Source organism: Stegastes partitus, unplaced genomic scaffold (genome assembly GCF_000690725.1).
Source record: "Stegastes partitus isolate 25-593 unplaced genomic scaffold, Stegastes_partitus-1.0.2 Scaffold47, whole genome shotgun sequence".
Classification (NCBI taxonomy): Eukaryota; Metazoa; Chordata; class Actinopteri; family Pomacentridae; genus Stegastes; species Stegastes partitus.
The window spans coordinates 648,624-669,465 of record NW_007577778.1 but is presented as its reverse complement, the minus strand read 5'-3'; the positions used below and the strand labels follow the sequence as shown (position 1 = coordinate 669,465).

At 38.7% G+C, this 20,842-nt stretch overlaps 1 protein-coding gene across 1 annotated transcript; it reads left to right on the top strand.

Moving 5' to 3' along the window:
* The first annotated feature begins 9,802 nt into the window (after positions 1 to 9,802).
* Positions 9,803 to 15,747, top strand: vax1 (ventral anterior homeobox 1). Its single transcript, XM_008306812.1, has 3 exons — positions 9,803 to 10,016; positions 11,560 to 11,747; positions 15,208 to 15,747. The coding sequence occupies exons 1-3, from the start codon at positions 9,803 to 9,805 to the stop codon at positions 15,745 to 15,747; spliced, it is 942 nt and encodes a 313-aa protein (XP_008305034.1).
* The last annotated feature ends 5,095 nt before the right edge of the window (positions 15,748 to 20,842 follow it).

The window sequence follows — 20,842 nt, the reverse complement described above, 5'->3', positions numbered from 1 at the left end:
CTTAATAAGAAATGTGTGTCAAGAGGTACTTAGACATTATACACACAATGGTTTATCACATCTGCAAAAACACTTTTTTTTTTTTTTTTTAAAGATTGAAAGTTAATTTTGCTCCAAGGACAATTTTTATACGGCAGAAGTGAAATGAAAGGGATGTTTTGATTAGATGAGACATTACCAGACTGAATAACTTTCTTTTGTTTCCGATGTATAAGGGTGTGTGAACACTTTTGCTGTTAGATAAATGATGCGCTGGTATAAAGGAAAATAAACATGATATATGTTTTAGAGCTACCATCCAAGTCATTTACATCCGCTGACTGTGACTGCCTCCACCTTTTCTTCAAGTATGATTCCTTTTCATCTCTTGCTAACACTATTATTTCTCTTTGATGCGAGCAACCTGACATAAAGATAGTTCTTAAAAGTCCTGCTGACTGATGAAAGCCATATTGCAAAACACTTATCAAAGAAGTTGCTGCAAAGACAAAGCAGAATAGATGAAGGGCCAAATGCTTCTCATACCTCATTTATTCATCTGGGTATTCATTGTTGCCTGTATGTGACTGCTCGGTTTTGTTCAGTGACAACGTGCTTCGGTATAGCTTTATTGATTGCTTTGCTTTGATGTTTAATGTTTTCAGGAAAATGATTGAACGCAACTAAGACTAATTGTATGACAGTAAAAATATGATCACGTTATTTAGCACTTGTGTACCTCCTGAAGTCTTTTAATTGATGTGCAGCCTTTCATCTGTGCAGAGACGCTGCAGCATCATTATTTGTATAAAAGACATATGAATCTCTCGAGCTTGCCCAAAATTTCTACACTTGAAGGTAAAACGTGCCCTTCCAGACATGGGTGAGCTACTATGGCTTTTAATTTGTTTAAATTACACGATCGCCGGGCTGCTGTCGTTCATTGTATTTACCTCGTCTGTCCTTCCTTTAGATTTGCTGTGCAGCTGTGTTTGCTTAAGTCATACAGCACCTCCTTATTAACTGACTGGCAGTAAGCGGTGGATGTTTCTGGAAGCATACTACAGGCTTTTAACAAAAGCGTGCACACACCTTGGTTTCATGGAACAACAGTGGGCTCTGAAAAACATCACATGCTACAGCCATGTCTCCGGTCCTGGTCTTCGTCCTTTGGTAGACTCCTGTTTTTTTTGCTTGTATCCATTCTCACGCATCATGTGTCGTCTCCTTCCTCCTCTCTCAGCATCTTTTCTCCCTCCGTGTGAACAATGCTCTTTGGGCTCTTTGCTTCTTTTGTATTTGCAGCCTTGTGTTGGAGAAATTATGTTCCTATACAATTAATCATTTTCACAGTTATGTTTAGATGCAATGTAATTACTGGCTCGATTATGTGCGCAGGCAATTTTTATTTATTTATTTATTTATTTATTTAATGAATGAAGCACTGCATTTACGAGGTGCACGAGTGTCTGCAGGAGGTGTTTGGGGTGGATGGTGGCCATACAAAGCACATGTCACAACTGAGAGTAAAGTCACATCTGTTGTTAACTTCAGGCAAGAAAAGCAGTTTGGTCAGGATTGTTCATAGATTGTGGTTTGAATTAAATGTAAATAAAAACATTGAACCTCAAGTCAGTATAGAGGTTTATTGCATTGCACCAAACCACCACCTTTCCTAAACATGAGTTACTGAAGTGCGGCCAGTACCTAAACAAAACTGTTTTTAAAAGACGCTGTATAATGACGTTGTCAGTTCAGATGGATATCGTAACACAAGCAATGCAATTGTTTGTATGTTTTGGTGGACAAAAACACATTTCAATCAGAATATCTGCATCTTGCCAAAGAAGTTAATTAACAACATTCCTCATTACGTGGAGAGAAAATGAAACCGGTCCCCTTTATGTCTTCAAATTGATTTGCTGTTTCAGGTCTTCTTGGTACAGAGGAGGATTTGACGGTGAGGGGGCACTTGGAAGTTTTTCAATGTCCTCTCTGATATTTTTCATGTATTGTTTACACTCCAAGTACAATAATAACGTCATTATTTCCTCCAGAGCATAATTACACTATTCATAATGTGTCTGTTCTGTACACTTCTGTTTCATGTCTGTCCATCCTGTGATTCCTCCCTATTGTTTTCAGGCTTTTCAGGTCGGTGAAATTTTCCTTATCTAAATAAAAAATAGGGTCGATTGGATTGAAAAGGTATCCCTTTGAGGAAAATGTGTGTGTGAAATAAATCAAACGAATTAGAAGCAAACTTTGACTCATATAACCACGGGGGGTCCTCCACGCTCAGGCAGTAATGCCAAATGATGTTTGTGAAACCTATTTTAATTGATATGATCCTTCTGTTTTTGTTTTTTTGTTTTTTTTAGATTTTTTTTTTTTTTTTTTAATTTTTTTTTTTGTTTTTTTTAGGAGCTGATTATTTAGAATTTTGTTTCATGCTAATTTACTGGCATTCCAGAGATTACCGTACGACCTAAAATCACTGCAGTAAAATCTATTGTTACTAAGTTCTGTTGAAAATCCAGTTAATCTGTGAAACAGGTAATACATAAATACTAAAAGACAATAGTGGTTTGTGGACTCATGTAACATCATTGGTTTCACTAAATTTATATTGATTAACAGCAAAATGATTTGGTTCAGGGGTTCCATGCTCCTCTATTGTCACGAACACATATATTCACATACTCATACATCCTGCTGCTCCAAACTACAGCAACAAACGTGAACTAACTAGTTGGGGAAATAGTGGCCAAGAATTTCTTTTTGTCTGAGAAATGTTTGATTAAAACCTCACTGACCAGCTGTTTCTGGAGCCCTTAAAAAAAAAATGAAGCAATTTAGTTGTGATTCATTACAGTAAGAACCAATGGGCAGAGCCCCTGACAGGGTCATTAAGTTATAAAGTATTGAGAGAAACACGGATGTCTTGCTGTGTTTGGTCTTTTCATTGGATTGTTCACAATTTCAAAAAGAAAAAAATAAATATTCTTTAACTGTTAAGGCTCAGGGCCTTTCATATGTTTTTAAAAAAAAAAAACAGAAATAGGTACAAATATCTTTGTAGAACTAACATTTTGTGCTCTTCACCTTTGAGCTTGACGTGAGGACAAAGGGAGAAATCATTTGAGAGACAGAAAAAGATGAAGAGTGAGGGCCAAACACCAATATGTAGCTCCTCACTTCCAGCGTACTGCTTACTGTTCAACAGCTGTATGCTATTTAATCACTACAGCTCCCAGCAGGAATAATCTGTCGTTTTTCTTTATCACCCAGTACAGTTAAGATGAGGTTAAACAGAGAGCAGCGCAGCTTCACAGTCAAACCTGCCATGTTTCCAAACACTCCCAAAAGATTTGCCCTGATAAAAAAAAAAAAAAAAAAATCCATCCGTGTTCTTACAAATGATGGGCTGAGTGGTGAGAGAGGGGGGAAAAAAACATGATTTATGTTCAAAGCTTTTATGATGCTTTCTATTGTTCCCCACATGCTTTAGTCTCGATTCACACTATGACTGCCAATGGGGACGAAACTGTTGCAGAGATACAAAGGAACTGCTCAAATTACACCTGTGACAATTACTACAGCAAGGCCTGCTGTCTGCAGGACAAAAGAGTGTTATCTAAAACTACTCACAGAGAATGTACAGAAAAAAATCAATTACTGCTAAGGCTTTGTTGCAGGTTTTAGGCTGTCTGGTATGTCAACAGCAGATTAGTACGACAGCATTGAGACGTTTTCTGTCCTTAAAATGACTAAATTACACATACTGCCATAAATACAAATGACCCCTGAGCTGTACATAAGTCACTTTTGTATATTCATTTATGAAATATCTGCGTTCCACACCATAATGTAACAAGCTAGAAGACAATTAGTTTATTACTAGATGAATTCCAGCAGCATTGCAGTGTCAGTCTAAATCTTAAACTGTTTTTGTTGAACCTGGAGAACATCTTCAGGAATGTGGCTGAGCTTCAGGAAGCTGACTATGATGTTACTTGCTGCCTCTAAAAACTCCAGAACCTTGTAAACCTAGCTGTTACACATTCATAATAAACCAACTGAACAAATGCAAATTAATTCAAAAAGTGGTATGAGTAAAGAAGTCAATCATCTGATGGACTGCCTATTTAAAGAAGGTGCCTGATGAGAACAAATGCTGGTTGAGTGAAAACAATATAATTAGCTTCCTGTCATATCATCAAATATCTTCAGATGTCCATATAAGATGCTTGAGCCACTCCAGTTATATCTTGTCAGACAGTCCACGAGCCAAAATAGCTGGCCACCGCAGTTTTTTTTACCAAGATTATTCAAACAGCAGGAAATAGTGCCTTTGTTTGGGACTATTTTCAGCTGTGGAGGGATTCACAGTTAAATCAGTTCATTGTTGGATTTAGTCTTTGTGTGGGATTTGTTGACTATAAGAAAATTAATGATCACTAGCTTTGTCCTGTGGGCCACATGCACGTTTATGTACTTGTATTTTTACTTTTCAACATAGTGATATTTAAATAACTGCTAAATGCACGGCAGCATTGGAGTTACCTAGCTGTGCCTCATCTGGTGCACATTAGCTGAGAAGATTATCTGGAAGACCTCAGCGCCCATTAACAATGGTGTTGTCAGCGGCCCGAAAACATAAAGTTTCAACACCACAAACCAACACACACAACAATTATTACCAATTATTAGCTCAGTTGTTCAAACTACTCAGAGTTTAAATCTAATGTGTAAATTTCAACAGGTCAGTTGAAGCTTAATTGGTAGCAAAGTTTGTTTTCACAACACCATCAGTAACCACAAGCACTCAGTATTTATAAGGCACCAAGGATTTTGAACCAAAGGAGAAAAAAAAAGCTGGATAAAAATTCCACACTTGCAGTGAGAACAGCGCTCAACAGTTTTTGAGCTCAGCTGCCAGTGTAGCCCTCCACTATAGATGGAAACAAGCTCTTTATTTAGAGGGTTCAAGAACAGCTTGCTCTCTTACTGTGGAACATAATCACCACATTTGTAAACGTAAAGCAGGGCTTTGAATGTAACCATTCATCTTGAGTTACCATGTTGTCGTTCAGACATCAAGGCTCTCCAAGGCCTGCACTCTCCACAGCAACCTACCTTCTATTAGAGAACCTAAAAGGCTTTGCCACAAAGTGCCAAGTAGCCCTGGGTCCTAATAACAGGACCACTAAAAGCCAACTTATAGCAATTACAGTAGGCATTAATAGAGCGATAGGCAGAAGGTTGTTTCCTCAGTTTTGCTTTACTGTGTTAACTGACTATGTGTGCCACAATCATCGTAGAAAAGGCATCATAAACATGTTGGCATCTCAGCCAGACCTGACACAAAAGTAACCATTTCCTCCTTAGAAATTACTTGAAATTTCATACCCTCATTCTGTTTGGCCAGCTTAAACAGTTTAGGGTTAGATTTGATTTCCTAGGACACTTTCATTCTAACCACATTAAACACATTCAGAGAACACCTCTAATTTCTGCTGTTGAACTCATGAAACCTGTCAGAAGGGGGTCACATTACACACAACACATTGCACAACATTTTAAAGATTGCCACTGAAGCCTGTTCTGTTAAAATATTAAAATCGTGATTCTAATAATAAAGATAATGCTGGCGACTCACTGCTGGTCTGTGGTGACTTGACCATTGTAGAGCTCTTGTGTGTGCGTGGAGGGACTTTCTTTTAGAGTTAGAAGCTTCATGTATAAGTACAGAAGAAGGAGTGTCTATTTAAAGTCCTGTGGATTCATCTTTTGCAGTCTTTTTGTATCAGACTTTATATATCAGAATGGACTCAAAGAAAGACGAGGCTATGCCCAGCATCAGCCATATTTACCAAGACAACAATCTCGTCAAACAGTGCTGTGTCATACTACAGTACAAAACAAAAACTGTGAAACAGATATCCACTTAAACAGAAACTGAAAACAGTGAGGATGCTATATCTTAATCTTAGAGCTTTGTTACAACTGATCTTGGCTTGTTACAGGTTAAATTAGAAACGTTAGGCATTTAGAGGGTTCAGCGGTTCTGTTTAAATAGATCATCTGAATATAAACTACGGTTACTTTTGGGACTCCTCAAGGCTCTTTGTTGGGTCCCTTTTAGTTTATTTGTTAAGCTTTTCAAAACACTGAATTTGTTTAGCATACGATTCAAGACCTTATAGGGAAGACACGACATCATTCATTTAATCGCTTCTTTATAGCGGCTAAAGAATTATCTATCTTTATCAACCCTAACTAGCTCAAGTACTCTCAGACTGGAAATAGTACAGCCAAATATATATGGGAAAAAAATCTTTAAAAAAAAAAACTTTTAAAGATATTTTAAGTGTTTTAGAATAACATCATAATGTAGATTTCCACAACAGCAGGGCACTCTCCAGATTGCTAATAGTGTGATATGCATAATGGTGCGATCATGTTTAACTGCCTGTTTTAGGGTAATATATATCAGCACATCCATCCCTGCACATTTTATACATATATCACTGTCTTTAAAGTCTTCAGTTACATACAACAAAAAAAATACTTTAAGAATTCTGAATTACTGGGTATTTCCATTAAATAAACATTACACAAACCCCTGTAGAACAATGACTGGCGGCATCTTAAAAAATAGACTAAACATGTCCAGCTTATTAGTTCTTATTCTTGAGTCAAAGTCAAACCTCCAAATGACTTTGTTGCAAGCTTTCATAAAGATCCTGTGATGTGGTAGTCCATCTGTCTATAAATGAAGCCAGTGGTTGACTCAGAATTAAATATTGGCACCACTATGTTATAAAAGATGAATAAGCCACATTGTGACACTGTTTACAGGTCTTCTACTGGCAAATGCCAGACAGTGGAGAACCTCTGAATAAGGAAATGTGGTGTATAATCAACAAAAATACATGAGTGAACTAATAAAACCTACTTTTTCAAACATGAAAATGGATAATGAACATCCTCATATGACCTGTGATTTGTTACTGTTGGCAGCTAAACGCCACTGTAGCACACTACCTTTGTACTATTATTATGATTGCTGTTGTTATTATTATTTTTATTGTTATTATTATTGTTGTTATGTACCTGTTTTTAGACAAATTAATGATGGCATGTTTATGTGCTCCAAGCCATCTGTAGCTTCCTGACTGCGTGCCTGTGTTTCAGATTTTGCCCAGCTCTTCCGCCTACATCTGCCTGAAACAAAACCCAATGTATCATCACCCATTACATCAACCTGAGTTATGTTTTCCAAAATCAATGCTCTACAGCTTTTCCAAAGACAGCTATTTTAAGTAAGCACAATAGGCAAGGTCACGTAAACCAAGTGTAGCAGCTTGACACTATGAAGCTTTCATATTTAGTCTGTCTAATGACATCACTGGCAAACACTTAACAGCACACCTCCCTTAAGGCTTTTCAACATAATGGCTGCTTATTCCGTCAACAAACGCAATGCTTTTCCCTTTTTATGTTTATAATTTCAAGCAGTATTAAAATTAGAAAGTGGTCTTCACAGCACCAAAAAGGTTTCTGCAGGGGTATTAGTCTAATGGATCATTTTCTGTTGCTATATATTGTTATTAGTCTCCAGATCTCTGTTGATCCAGCATGCTTACCGTTATCTACACATAAAAAATAAGAAATCTTTCTCAGTAACACATTCACGATGGCTGAAACAGAAATTTGGAGGTTGTTTCTAGTGTTTATACAATTTACACTTTCTTTGCACAGCAACGCCAGTGTCGCTGTGCACGGCTAATATAATTATGAATGTGCTCTTTAATTTTTCTGGATCTGCCAATTGAAATTTCATGAACAGTTTTGTTTAAATCACTTGAAATACAGTGCTGGTAATTTACTGCTTGAAAAAGTGTGTGTTGTGAAAGACACTACCTGCCTATAGACTGTACTCCTGCAGTACTCTTTGTACGCTAAATGTGTGATATTTGTTGGGAATGTAGAAACTGAACACATTAGTCTTTTCTCCTCCACAACCATTGTATGTAGCTGAGAGGCCAAGACGCTGCATCCTTAATCTATTTCCCAGGCTGGAGCTCTGCGCCACAGCTTGCGAAGCCCAGGTCCCCTTTGGTCGCTCCCTTTTTAGCCTCCTTTTTACCTTTCTTAAACAATGGATCCTGCCCCACTCCAAGGTGCAGCCTCCCAAACACTGAGTGAATAAAGTTAGTCCAACATGCGGCCCTTAAACCCACCCCGAGACTGCTGCCGGGCAGCCACACTCACAGAATTGTTTGTTAATAGTCCAATTAGATAATTGCCATCTTTCACTCCTTTTCCTCTCTGTTTCCCATAAAGGCATGAATGGCACTCAGGGAGGGGGGCAGCATGAAGAGGGCTTCTGGCCAGCTAAGGTGACAAGAAGGGCCAGAGAATGTTCCTTGCACTAGGCCACTGGTTTGAATTGAATCATTGTGGCCTAATCAATGGTCTTATTGGATTACTGGCCACTGCTGTGTTCAGAGATATTGTTGCACTGACAATGAAAATAGCTAAGAGTTGGTGGTTAGGTGGGTGGGTAGTGGGCTGGAGGGCGAGTGGTGGAGAGAGGCAGGGGCCATTCCAGGGGTATGCATGTGTGAGAGAGAGTGTAGGCAGCCTAAGCACTAATGACAAGTTTTGTTCCCCTTTTTTGTCTTTTTCAAATACGCAGGTTAAGACTATGAGAGCTGAAGATGGCTTCTGGGGTGCAATCATTTGAATACTGAAGGATGTGGCATTAGCGGCCAGGACCTTGCTGGGTTGCTCTGCGTGGCTCTCTTTTTTGAACGCTGGACGACACAGGAAACTTTAACAGAATTCCCCGTTAAAGAAGAGCCCGGCATTGTTCCAGCGCTCAAACTGGCTGGGTCGCCATTGCCTCCATAAATTTTTGTTCGTTGTGGATTTGTTCATTATCCCTTTCACCGATCTGTCTCTCTCTCTCTCGCTCGCTCGCTCACTCTCTCTCTCTCTCTCTCTCTCTCTCTCTCCCTCTTTGGCTCTCTCCCAGTGTCTCGTCTACAATAGCATAGCGGCGAGATATGCACATTGCAGAATTCCGTTGATTGACGAGAAAGCCAAAGGGAAAAATGGGATCAAAGTTCACTGACATGCTGGGACAATCAGGTGTGCTTTGAGAAATCGTGGGACAAAATGTCTGGCTGTGTTCTGCACATAGAAGAATGAAGCTCCCAGGAACTTTTTTCGGGTCTGGAAGAGTCGTACCTCTGTGATTGTGTGTGTTCAGGAAGGCTTGGTTGCGAGACAAGACCAATCATTTGTCTTGATTCCCTGGGCTGAGAGCAAGCGAACCGAGGGGGTCGGGACGAGCAAACCCCTCTATCAAGACCTGATCTATTTCCCCAAACAATTTAGCGTATTCATGAGGTTACGCAAATGTGGAGGCAGGAAAATTACCGTAATCAATTGAAACAGCGAGTGCGCATCCATGGCTCTGATTATTTGAAGATCATCTATCAGCCTGATGTCTATGTAACGAGGAAAGGGGGGCACTGAATTACTGTTGAGTTTCACTGAGAAGTCCATGATCATTGGGCAAGGGAGTTTGGTCAGTGATAATAGGGCTCCTTGGTCGGGCAACGGAAGTATTTCACCAAACATTAGATAGCTGACTCTGCACTGCTGAAAGGTGCTGTTTTGAAACTAAAACCCACACTGTCCAGCTGATCCTGTGTGCTGCGTTCTCCGTAATCTCCTTTTTTTCTCCACCTGACAAAGGGGGAAAAAAAAGGCGGACAAGCCGCAGGTCTAAGAGGATAAACTGAGCATGGAGGTCAGGTACAACCAAGAGACGGAAGGGATGGTGCTAAAGAATGGACTAAAGGAGGGGAAGGATGGCAAAGACTCCCAGGGCAGCTTGTCCAAAAGCTTCCTCAAGGAGCAGCAGGACTCCTTTTCCCCCTCTGGGACTGTGGACAACTGCGAGAAGAACAGGGGGAGCGTGGGGGACCCGGACTACTGCCGGAGAATACTAGTCCGAGGTAAGGCTTGCGTTGTGTTGTTTTTTTTGTTTTTTGTTTTGTTCAGAATTGTGTCTTACTTCAGAGCTCACACACATTTAAAAACACAAAGAGACAATGAGAGTGTATCTCCAAGAAAATTAAAAAATGAATTAGGCTGTAGACAGAAAGTTAACACACCACTGGTCTTCTTTCATTAGGATTTTAGTCAAGTCTAAAGTTAATAGTAAAATGTCCTTTATAGTTTAAAATCAGATATGATGACTTTTTTTTTTGTTTTGTTTTGTTTAAATTTATTTCAATTTTATAATTACAGCAACATTTAAAAAAAAATGAAAGAGAGCTAAAGTATCTGTCATTTAAAAAAAAGATAATTATTAATAAAAAAAATGTGACTTCATGTCAAATCTGCTCACACAGTGATGAGTACATTTCATACCTGAAATTAAATTATTCATACATTTTTACTATTAATTATTAAAATGAACAATACACTCATATTATCCTGAATAAACGTTAATGTGTGCAAGGTCATGCCTAAAAGCCTAAAACTGCACATACTGCCCTGCACCTCAGGGTGATAAATAATAGGATCATTATTTACCATTAAAAAACGAAGATAGCAGCTTCTATGCTATAGTTTTTTAATGTCAACAAATCATACACGAAATTGTGTGGATGAGAGTCATTTGCTCGGAGAGTGATTTCTGTCATTTCCTTCATGTAGTGTTGGCCCAACACAGAGAGTGTATGAAAACAAACCATAAATATAAGTACACTGAAAACACAGGATTAGTTACGCAGAATGTAACAAGCCATAGCAGCCTAAAATATAGAACAAAAGTTTTATCTTGAAATATTTCTTTGGACATCAGTTCTTTAGTATTTTTAGATTTCTTTTTCTCAACAATATAAGTGTTATGAATTTATTTCTTCCAATTTTAAAATACATCAAACAATACAAAATAATACATAACAATAGAGCACAATAAGATATAATGTTCAATGCACTACGTATGGTTAAATAAATAAATGCTGTCACTTACTAATCTGAGATTAGTTTTAATACTTTAACTGAATTTTAATGACGACACACATTGTTGTAATTTGCTCTTTGTGGTGGATTACATGAGCCACTGGAAATGGAATCACAGCAGATTTCATTCATTTTTATTTATTGTTTGAATATAATTGTCCCTCTTTAAGTGCACAAATGTGAACATCTTTTGTGAATTCATGTCGAGGAACGGAGAGGCAGAATTTAATCTGGACTGACACTGGGACTTTTTAGTGATTTAAAATAGAAGGTGTTGTGAGTTCATAAATGTACTTTTAACAAACAGCATTAGCTTCTAAAGCATCAAGTGACACCTAAATTTACCTCATTATTATTGCTACCTATATTATAATTGCTACTAATTATACTGATAATAATAATGATGATGATAATGATAACAACAATAGTAATAATGAGAAGAAGAAGAGCGTCTAGGAAAATATGTTGCTCTTATGTGTTCTGGCTGTTTGCCTCAGTGTTGTTTATTCAACGTGCTCCTTGTTACAGATGCTAAAGGCTCAATTCGAGAGATCATTCTGCCGAAAGGTTTGGATTTGGACCGGCCTAAGCGGACTCGCACCTCCTTCACCGCAGAGCAGCTCTACCGGTTAGAGATGGAGTTTCAGAGGTGCCAGTATGTGGTTGGGAGGGAGCGGACAGAACTGGCCCGTCAGCTCAATCTGTCTGAAACTCAGGTATGCATGCATCCTGCTTGTACCGACCAGATTTAAAACGATGACTTATTCGGTGCAAACTGACATTTTCATTGTACAAAAGACATTATGGATCATTTAGTTTTCAACTCAATTGGCAATGTTGTGTATTGTACAGGTAAAGTTAAAGTAATTTCCTTTGTGTGTGGATTTTTTTTTTTGTTTCTTCTTCTTCTTCTTTTTTTTTTTTTTACCCCCACCAAATACCATCTTCTATTTGGACATCAGATAATCATGACATGATCTTTCAGGACCACTTTCTTGGTCACAGAAAAGGTGAATTTACCTACATCGTCAAATCAATTTCATTTAATTTGTACGCACATAAATAGTTACTCAGACAGAAATGTTTACCCAGCAGCTGCTTATTTTAAAGGTGCAATCATACTCTGCCCGTATAGTTTAAAGAAACAAATTCATAATCACATACGTAATTATAGTTTGAATCAAAGATGGAAATTAGAATTTTGTTCATCACGGTTGCTAAAAAAATAAAGTTGTGTTTTGCATTATTTAAAAAAACAAATGTCAGTTATTAAAAACTCAAGCTTACAGGTTCTTACTCAGTGTTTTACGTATGAGTGCCGCAGTTGTCCTTTGATTTACATTTAAATCCCCCAAATATCTAGTTGTATTACCTTCCTTTAAAATAAATGTAATCGTTTCAGCTTCATAGAAAATGTAATATAACGACACAGGCTACGTGCTTTGTGTTCGACGGTGCTATTTAGTTTGAAAGCTGCCGTTAGAAAAAGCGCAAACCTCCTCTTGTCATACGTGCGGGGTCAGCAGGGGGTCACGCAGTGTCTGCCGTGGGTGAACTGTGGTAGCACTCTGTGTTTGACACCAGATTCCACAGCAAGTCATCCGCTCACTCTGTGTGACTTGGACTCCAGGGAACCCCGGCCGTCTGCTTCAGAGCACCACTGTGTTTTCAGCTCTGGTTTCATTTATGTTTTATTTCCAAAACTGTGCTAAATGGCTAATGGCGCCATCAGCACCATCGGCTTGGTCTGTGGTGTTAATGTGTTGTGGCTTTCAGTGTGGCTGAAGGAACCTGACCTTGAGAGGAGGTCTGTAAGGCGTTGACGGTTTCTCACAAAACAACAGCGCACTGCTCCGTTAACAGCCATGTAAATGGAACTTTACTTTTGCTTCAAGTTTTTACATTTTATTTTTTCATTTGAACAACACAACTGCTGCAATTCTCCTCATAAATTTGAAACAGCTTAATAGTCTGAAGATATCATGTTGCTCACATAAGGCCAATATATGTGTACATATATACATACATATATATATATATTGCTCTTGCTCCTTATTTAGGCAGGACAAAGGCAGAATTTTCTTCCACTGTCTGCTTTTTGTCCTGATGAAATGCCTTTTAATGACAACAGGGTGAAATTAACATTTTGTTCTGGCACTCAGAGGTTGTTACATTAAGGAATGACTGCCATTTGCTGTGTGCACATCTAATCATCTCTGTTTGAGCTACCAGCGTCACCTTGTTGCATACTTTGCACTGAGAATGTCACTTCTAAAATGAACAAGATGTTCCTTCTAAGCGGGCTTTACGTCGCAAACATAAAATATTAGATGGAGTGGAAGGGCTTCTTTTCCTAATGTGAAATGGTTGTTAACAGCCTGTGAAGAGTCTAACTACCTACTGAAGTGAAGGAAAAAAAAGATGAAAATGTGATTGGTCTAGCAGCAGGATTGAGCTGAAGGCTTGCTGCTGATTGGTACGTATATACTGTGCTCCATATGAACACAGCCAGCTGTGTTTACAGGAGACGGGAGACAGAATTCACATAAAAAGGCTGCATCTGTTGTGACATTTATTCAAGTTATTTGATGATGTGAAACTGAACTGTGGATATGTCAAAATAACTAAATGCATTTATAGAGGCTGATGAACCACTGAATGTTTTAAAGTACAAGGTTGGTGCTGTCTTGTGCATTCTATTTTCAACCCTTAGTTATGGGAATATAGTTAATGAGGTTTTCTTTCTCTTGAGACTTCATAACCTGCTGGAGAACGAAAATCAGAACAGGTGCAACATATCTGAGAGGAAGAAAACAGCTTTATGGTTGTAATAGTAACACCTATAATTCGAAAATTTGGAAAAACTGTTGAAGTAGATGTTGATGCTTAGGAACTAAACATGGCAGCTTGCTTTGTTTTGTGATGAGCTAAAATCCTAAATTAAGTATGAATATGTCTGAGATTCTTTGTTTTCTGGAGGTTAAACCCTAATTTCAGTTATAGATACTCGGAGCCATTTTATTTTTGCAGTAGAGAGAATGGAAAATTACAGTTGATCAAACTTGATATAAATGTGTTTTGCAGTGTTTCCGCGCTTTGAAATGTGTCTAAGTTGTCCTGAAATATCGACTGCAAAACTAAAACAATGAGGGCTGCAGCGTATGTGCATATGTTGCTTTAATGATTATTCACGTCATCAGGATTTCTTAATTTTATTGTTTAGTCCGAAAAATGCCACAAAGTAGTAAAAAAAAAAAAAAAAAAGCAAAACTACTCCCAATTTCCAGCTGTCGAGGTGACATACAGAATATTGATATATTTCTATTGGTTGCTTTCTCCAGTTGAGAAGTGAAACAGATTAAAGCTGCAAATCCTCACATGTGAGAAGCTGATGGTTCAGATAAACAATCGTGTCATTGCCAAAAACTCCTGTTCTGTTAATCTCGTCTAATCATCCCAGTTTTAAACAAATAATGTAACACCACAACTATGCAACACAATTTTACACTCGGTAGCTGATGGGCTATTTGGAGCTCTGTCAATGCATGAACTTTTTGTAGTGTGCAACGCTGATGAAGTTAAGAGGTGGTTTACAAGTGAAAGGCTATCTGTGAGCAAGGCTTGATTCAATTAACTTTTTGCCTGTTAACACAGTGGGCCCTCTCCTCCATGACTGAATGAAATCACTGCATCTTTTGATCACTCACAGTCCACAGTTATGTTCGTGTGTGTGTGTGTGTGTGTGTGTGTGTGTGTGTGTGCATATATAGCGACTATGCATTAGTGAGTCTGGAGCTGCTTGCTATGATTGGGTGTGGGAAGGATAAGCACTTTACTACTTTTAATTTGCCAACAAAAGCACTGGGTAAAAAGCAATCATCCTAATCTGTGAGGACACATTGTTGTATCGTTCATGGTGCAATTATCTCCAAGCAGTGAGATTATCAGATTATTGCTACAATACGATCAGGCCTTCCTACTGCTAATGTCAACTACTGCAGACAGGTTTTTGTTTCTAATACCTCAAGGTTCTACTTAATTTGTTTCCAATCTATGACATAAAGGTAATATATAATAATATATTATACTGTATGATATGTGATATTATAATAATGTAGCTATTTATTATACATTTGCATTTTTTCTGAAGGTTCTCTTCTCTGTGTTTCTGCTCAGGTTAAAGTCTGGTTCCAAAACCGGCGTACTAAGCAGAAGAAGGACCAGGGGAAGGACTCTGAGCTGCGTTCAGTGGTTTCAGAAACGGCAGCGACGTGCAGTGTCCTCAGACTGTTGGAGCAGGGACGGCTGCTGACGCCCCCGGGCCTGCCAGGGCTCCTGCCCCACTGTGGCAGCGGCACTCTGGGCTCTGCCCTGCGCCCCCCCTCCATGGCATTGGCCAGCAACAGCAGCAGTAGCAGCAGCAGCGGCGGCAGCACGGGCACCGCGGGTGGCAGCCCTCCACTACCCGCCGTCACCAGCTCAGGGACAGTGGCAGGCCTGCAGAGCTCACCAGCGGCTCACAGCCTCTTCAGCTTCCCCATGCCCTCCTTACTCAGTGGCGTCGCCACCCGCATTTCCTCCAACCCCCTCTCCATGGCTGGCTCGCTGGCTGGCAACCTGCAGGAACTTTCCGCACGTTACCTGAGCTCCTCTGCCTTTGAGCCTTACTCGCGGACCAATGGCAAAGAATCAGTAGACAAGAAAATTCTGGAATGATATTTTGTCTTTACGTAAATGGGTTTCTGTTTTCTCTGGACACATTTAGGTTGTTTTCTTGGCTGTTATTGTCTTTGTTTGGTTTTGCTTAGTCTCTTTCATCTGTCTGTGTCATGTTCTGTAGCAGTTCATGTATTCCAGTTGCACATCTGGCGGCTTGTACAAGGCAGAAAATAAAGACCTACACAAGCTCATCGAAGAAAGACAGGGAGGCAGTGGAACGATTTTGCACAAAATGTTCATACAGGACTTTATAACAGAGAATTAGAAAGACAAATGCTGAGGGATCTTTGAGGCATTCTAAAAACAAATGTTTAGTCCTATTAATCCAAGATAAGTATATATACAGGCGCCCCGCGGAATACAGCTGCTACATACCAGAAAAGCTCGGCCACTGCAGAAGAAGTGGTACATAGTGTATAGCTGGATGTCTAGGATTGGTGACAGGAATTGTAAAGTAATGGTACCTTTCTGAACTGTGTTTTATTATTTGATTGTGTTGGGTAGATGCATGTCACTGCAGTGAATAGATGTAGAGAAAGAAAGTGAGATGTCAAACACCTGAGCAGCAGTTTAAGAGATCCAATCAGAAAATCAGAGCATTTAAAATTTAAAATGCAGCGTTATGAATGAGCGAGCAAGGCCAAATTCTCGACATAGAATTGGGAGAGGGGAAAAAGTGCCTCTGTTAGAAGGTCATTGCAAGGCCAGTGTCAGCACGAAAGCTTATGCAGATGTCTCACAAAAACTAAGCTCACAAAAAGATCTTTTGTAAAAGCATTTGTATTAAGTTAGGACCAAACCAAAATATAACCCAGAGAAGGTGTTGTCATACAGTATGATAGTTGAATTGTTCTGTGTTGTTTTCGCTATGGTTTGGTGAAGACTTTAACATTTTACAACAAAAGTCTTCACTCTGTGACATTTTTGTCTTCAAGATGCAGTCCCTAACTTTTTTTTGTTTTGTTTTGTTTTTCTCTTTTTGTCTGTGATTTCAATACCACTGTGAGTTCTCAGAGTTTTGGTGTACAGTTTCTATTCTGTGCAGGAGCTAAGTGCAGACATGCGTTTGCTGGGAGGGAAAAAGGCTTTTCAACATTAGTAAGCTGCTTGCTTTGTTGAACGCTACAAGGTAACAGCTTTTTCAAAAATTAAGACAATATAATACCCTTTCCTGTGCAAAATTTTCAAAATCCACAGCCTTCATAAAGGATTTAGGCAGACTGATGCATGTGGAGACTGAATGGAATTATTGTAGTATAAAAGTACTGGAAATGAGAAATGTACCTTAAAATTGTTATTTTATTGTAAATTATTCACTTCTGTAATTAATAGATTATTAGTATATCTGGAAAATAATGAACGACTGAATGACTGACTGAATGAATGAATGAATGTATTAGTGGGACAGAGGAATCAATCAAAAGCTCTTTGGTGCTGTTGTTGTGAAATATCTTGAAATTTGTGACACGTGTGGTACAAATGTGCATATATATTATGTATATGGCTACAGACAAAGACAAGTGTGTTTTTCATTTTTCTTTCATACATGTTGCTATGAATCAAGTTATGATAAATTCCATGACTGTTATACTTCTTATACACCAGCCTGATGTGTATGCTCTTAATGTGACTTGTTGGTGTCCTTTACACTCATCCTTCAACTGGACTGAAACTATATGTAGGGCTTTAAAGTTACACTCATAATAGCAGCATTACAAACTGGACCAAGAGACGCCAAGAAGCACATAGCGGAGTGCCAGGAGTCATGGCATTGTAAACAATGGAACGTTTCAAATAGATTTTATTTGAATAATTACTTTTATTATTAATTATTTTTCTTACTTTTTGGCCTATAAAATGTCAGAAAACAGTGTAAAATGTCCATCCCAATTGTTTTTTGAACCAATAGTTCAAAAGCCAAAGTTTATGAAGATCTAAATCCAAAGAAAAGAGAAAAATCCCCACGTTGGAAATGCTGAAGACAGAGAATGGCAACTGGCGTTTCTGCTAAAAAAAAAAAAAAAAGTTAAATGATTAACGGATTAATGAATTATCTGTTGATTCACTTGAGGAATTATTTGCTTCAGTTCTAGATTTTGTATTTGCAAAATATCAATCATATCATTATCTAGATAACAGAATAGAGGAGCTGATCAAACTGTTCATTTGCTCAGTGGTTTGTTGTTACTGTAAGCTCACAACAATAAGCTTTCAAAGCAGCAGATTTCGTTTTTAATTATTTATTTATTTTTGCCTTGTGCTTTGCTTTCCTGGCATCCAGTACTTTCTATCTAATTAGGGAAGGTTTTTCTAGTCTGACGAGAGCAGACACCGCTCAGGGCTGAAAAGCACCTCCTTCTCACAGATTTTAGGGATTAAAAAAAACAACCTCATGCTATCTTTTTATTTAAAATGAATAGTCTCCTGAAACTTAATTAGTGAGCAAATAAATACAGTTTATTTTAAGCTAGTGCCATAATAACAGAACCATTTCACATAAAATTTGTAGATGTAGATAAATGCATGTAAGAAACAGAAACAACATTCAAAGATTAACAAAACCTCGACTCCATTCAGTATCTTTTCCTGAACTTTTAAGAAATATCTCTCTGTCTGAATCATTAGTGTCCATTTACTAATGAAGACTGAGAGATGTGCTTGAACTCTCTCTGGAAAAGTTAGCAAGTGGAAGATTTTGTTTTGAACATTTCCTTTTGCACTTACTGGGATTGTGCAGTGAGACTGTAACAGGGCTGTTCTGCATGAGCGCTGACTGAGTCCACAGTGTGGTGGTCGTCCTGTGCAGCAGCGCAGTTCTACTGGCTCCAGCAACAAAGACACAGCACCTCTCCTCAACTTTTAGAGGACCAGAGTCTGTCTGTTGCAAACAAATACCCGGGAAACATATATAGTAGACAGTGTGGCAGTGTAAAAAAAAAAGTCTATGCTTTTACTCAAAACTGAACTTGATGCAGCATTCAGGTATTTGTACTTGATTTTCCAAATTATTTTACACTTAAGTTTTATACCACATTTCAGCGGCCAACACTGTTTATATCTATTATTTTAATGGGACACCTACACTTGAATTACAATCTAACATTATACTAATGTGATCAGCCTATAAAATATAGCATCATTATGCCCTTCAGTGTTTGCAATTATCAAAATTGACGTGACGCTTGCAACAGGCTGTGGTCCAGAAAGATGCTACCACAGGTTTTAGTTTGTTTGTAATATTCGGTTCTGAGATTAGTCTGGCGACTTGTGGCAGAGTAATCACTGTAGAAATGCAGGGGCTGTCCAGTAACGGAGAAAACTAAGGCTCTTTTGTGAAAAGAGCCAAAGAAACCAGTCCTCCCCACTGTGTCTTGGGAATCTCCCCAGAGGAAAAAAAAAAGGTCACATTTACGCCTCCTACCGCCTCTCCAACCCCCACCCCCCATTCTCTCCCTTCACCCTCAGCCCAATTAGACGAAGGTCGGGGAGATTTTTCTAAGTGTGGAGTTTTGGAGGGGGGGTGTTGAATGTGTGTGTATGCACGCGCAGTGCTGTCATTGCTGCAGACCACCAACACATTTTCTCCCATCACATGGTCCCGTCTTTAAGCTCAGGTCTTAGGAGGTGAAAGAAAGGGTACATCCTGTCCTGTGTTTAGTATCTGTTTTTTTGGCCTTGGCCTTTCAATGCCATACAGTTGATCTGAGGATTAACATGCTAACAAGTGTTACTAAAGAAGCAACGCTCTTCCAGCACACTGATCCAGCAACTTTAAGCTCTGTAGTGCAACAAATCTACAGGATTCCCCTCTAGCTGTCCCAGACCTGTAAAACGCCTGCACAATTAAGTCACTCTGCTTCTTCACACAATAATTAATCCCGTGAGGCAATCACAGGAGTGAGGGGAGCAGACAGCTCCCAAAAGCAAGGCTTCCGTTTGGGTATTCTCTTCAACACTTTGCATAAAGCCTTGAAATCAGTGTAACTGCCAAATGTTTTGACGTACTACATTGTTTCACTGGAACTGCACCATCTTGGCTGGTATGTTGTCGGTATGTAGTTTGCAATTTTAAATCCTGAGATATTTTGCTATCACTTTAACATTTAACCAATGCCATAGCAACTACACATACAGAGAATGAAACCCTGGTATTAGCATTTGCACTGGAGCTAGCAAAAGCACACAAGAATGAGTACACAAAATTATTTAGCCCCTCTGGATTCTCTGAGTAACTCATGGAGTACATCCTCTTTGACGCTGCACAGTTTTCCTATTCAAAAATAAATGGATTTAATGACTGTGTGATATAAAAAGGAGGTTGAAGCCATTGAGAATCACAGCGTCCACCTCCCTGCCATCCTAGTTAATCATGGAACCCTTTAGTCTCTTTCAGCTCATTGTTTTGATTTGACATTCAGCAGTCACTGATGACAAAAAGCCACTGAACACGACCTGCTATTCACCAAACACCATACAGACACTGTAAGCTGGTGAACATGGCTGGACACGAATGTTACAGACACTAGCTAATATTGATTTACATGTACTGGTTGGAGATGGACCAGGAAACATATCAATGCAAACACTTGGAGCTCGTAGTTCCCATTAATCTGATTATTACCACAATTAACCATCTGTATTGTCGGACTTTCTGGCTGAATCCTTTTTCTGGGATACCAGCTCATAATGTCGGCTGTGTTTGTGACAGGGTTACAAAAAATGATAAGTTCCAACAACTGTTTTTCAGAATACCATCAAAATCTCACAGACAAACCCAGTCCAGAGCAGAGGTCACCATACACACAGATGTTAGAACTTGGACAACACTTTCAATTACAGTCATTTTTGTAGATTTAAATTTCTGGGATCAAGTCAGCCCGAACATAATTCCTGCAGAGTTCATTTGGAGTTTGACAACAAAAACAATGCATGCTAAGGGTCTATTCACATTGTTTAATAAATTCTATACTTAATAAATTTGATTTAAATATTACATAAAGCATTTTTGAAAACTGGTAACCTTTCAAAGGCTTAGTAAAAATAACAATATGTTTTAAATATGTACTGTTTGCAAACTTCATTCATTCTATAA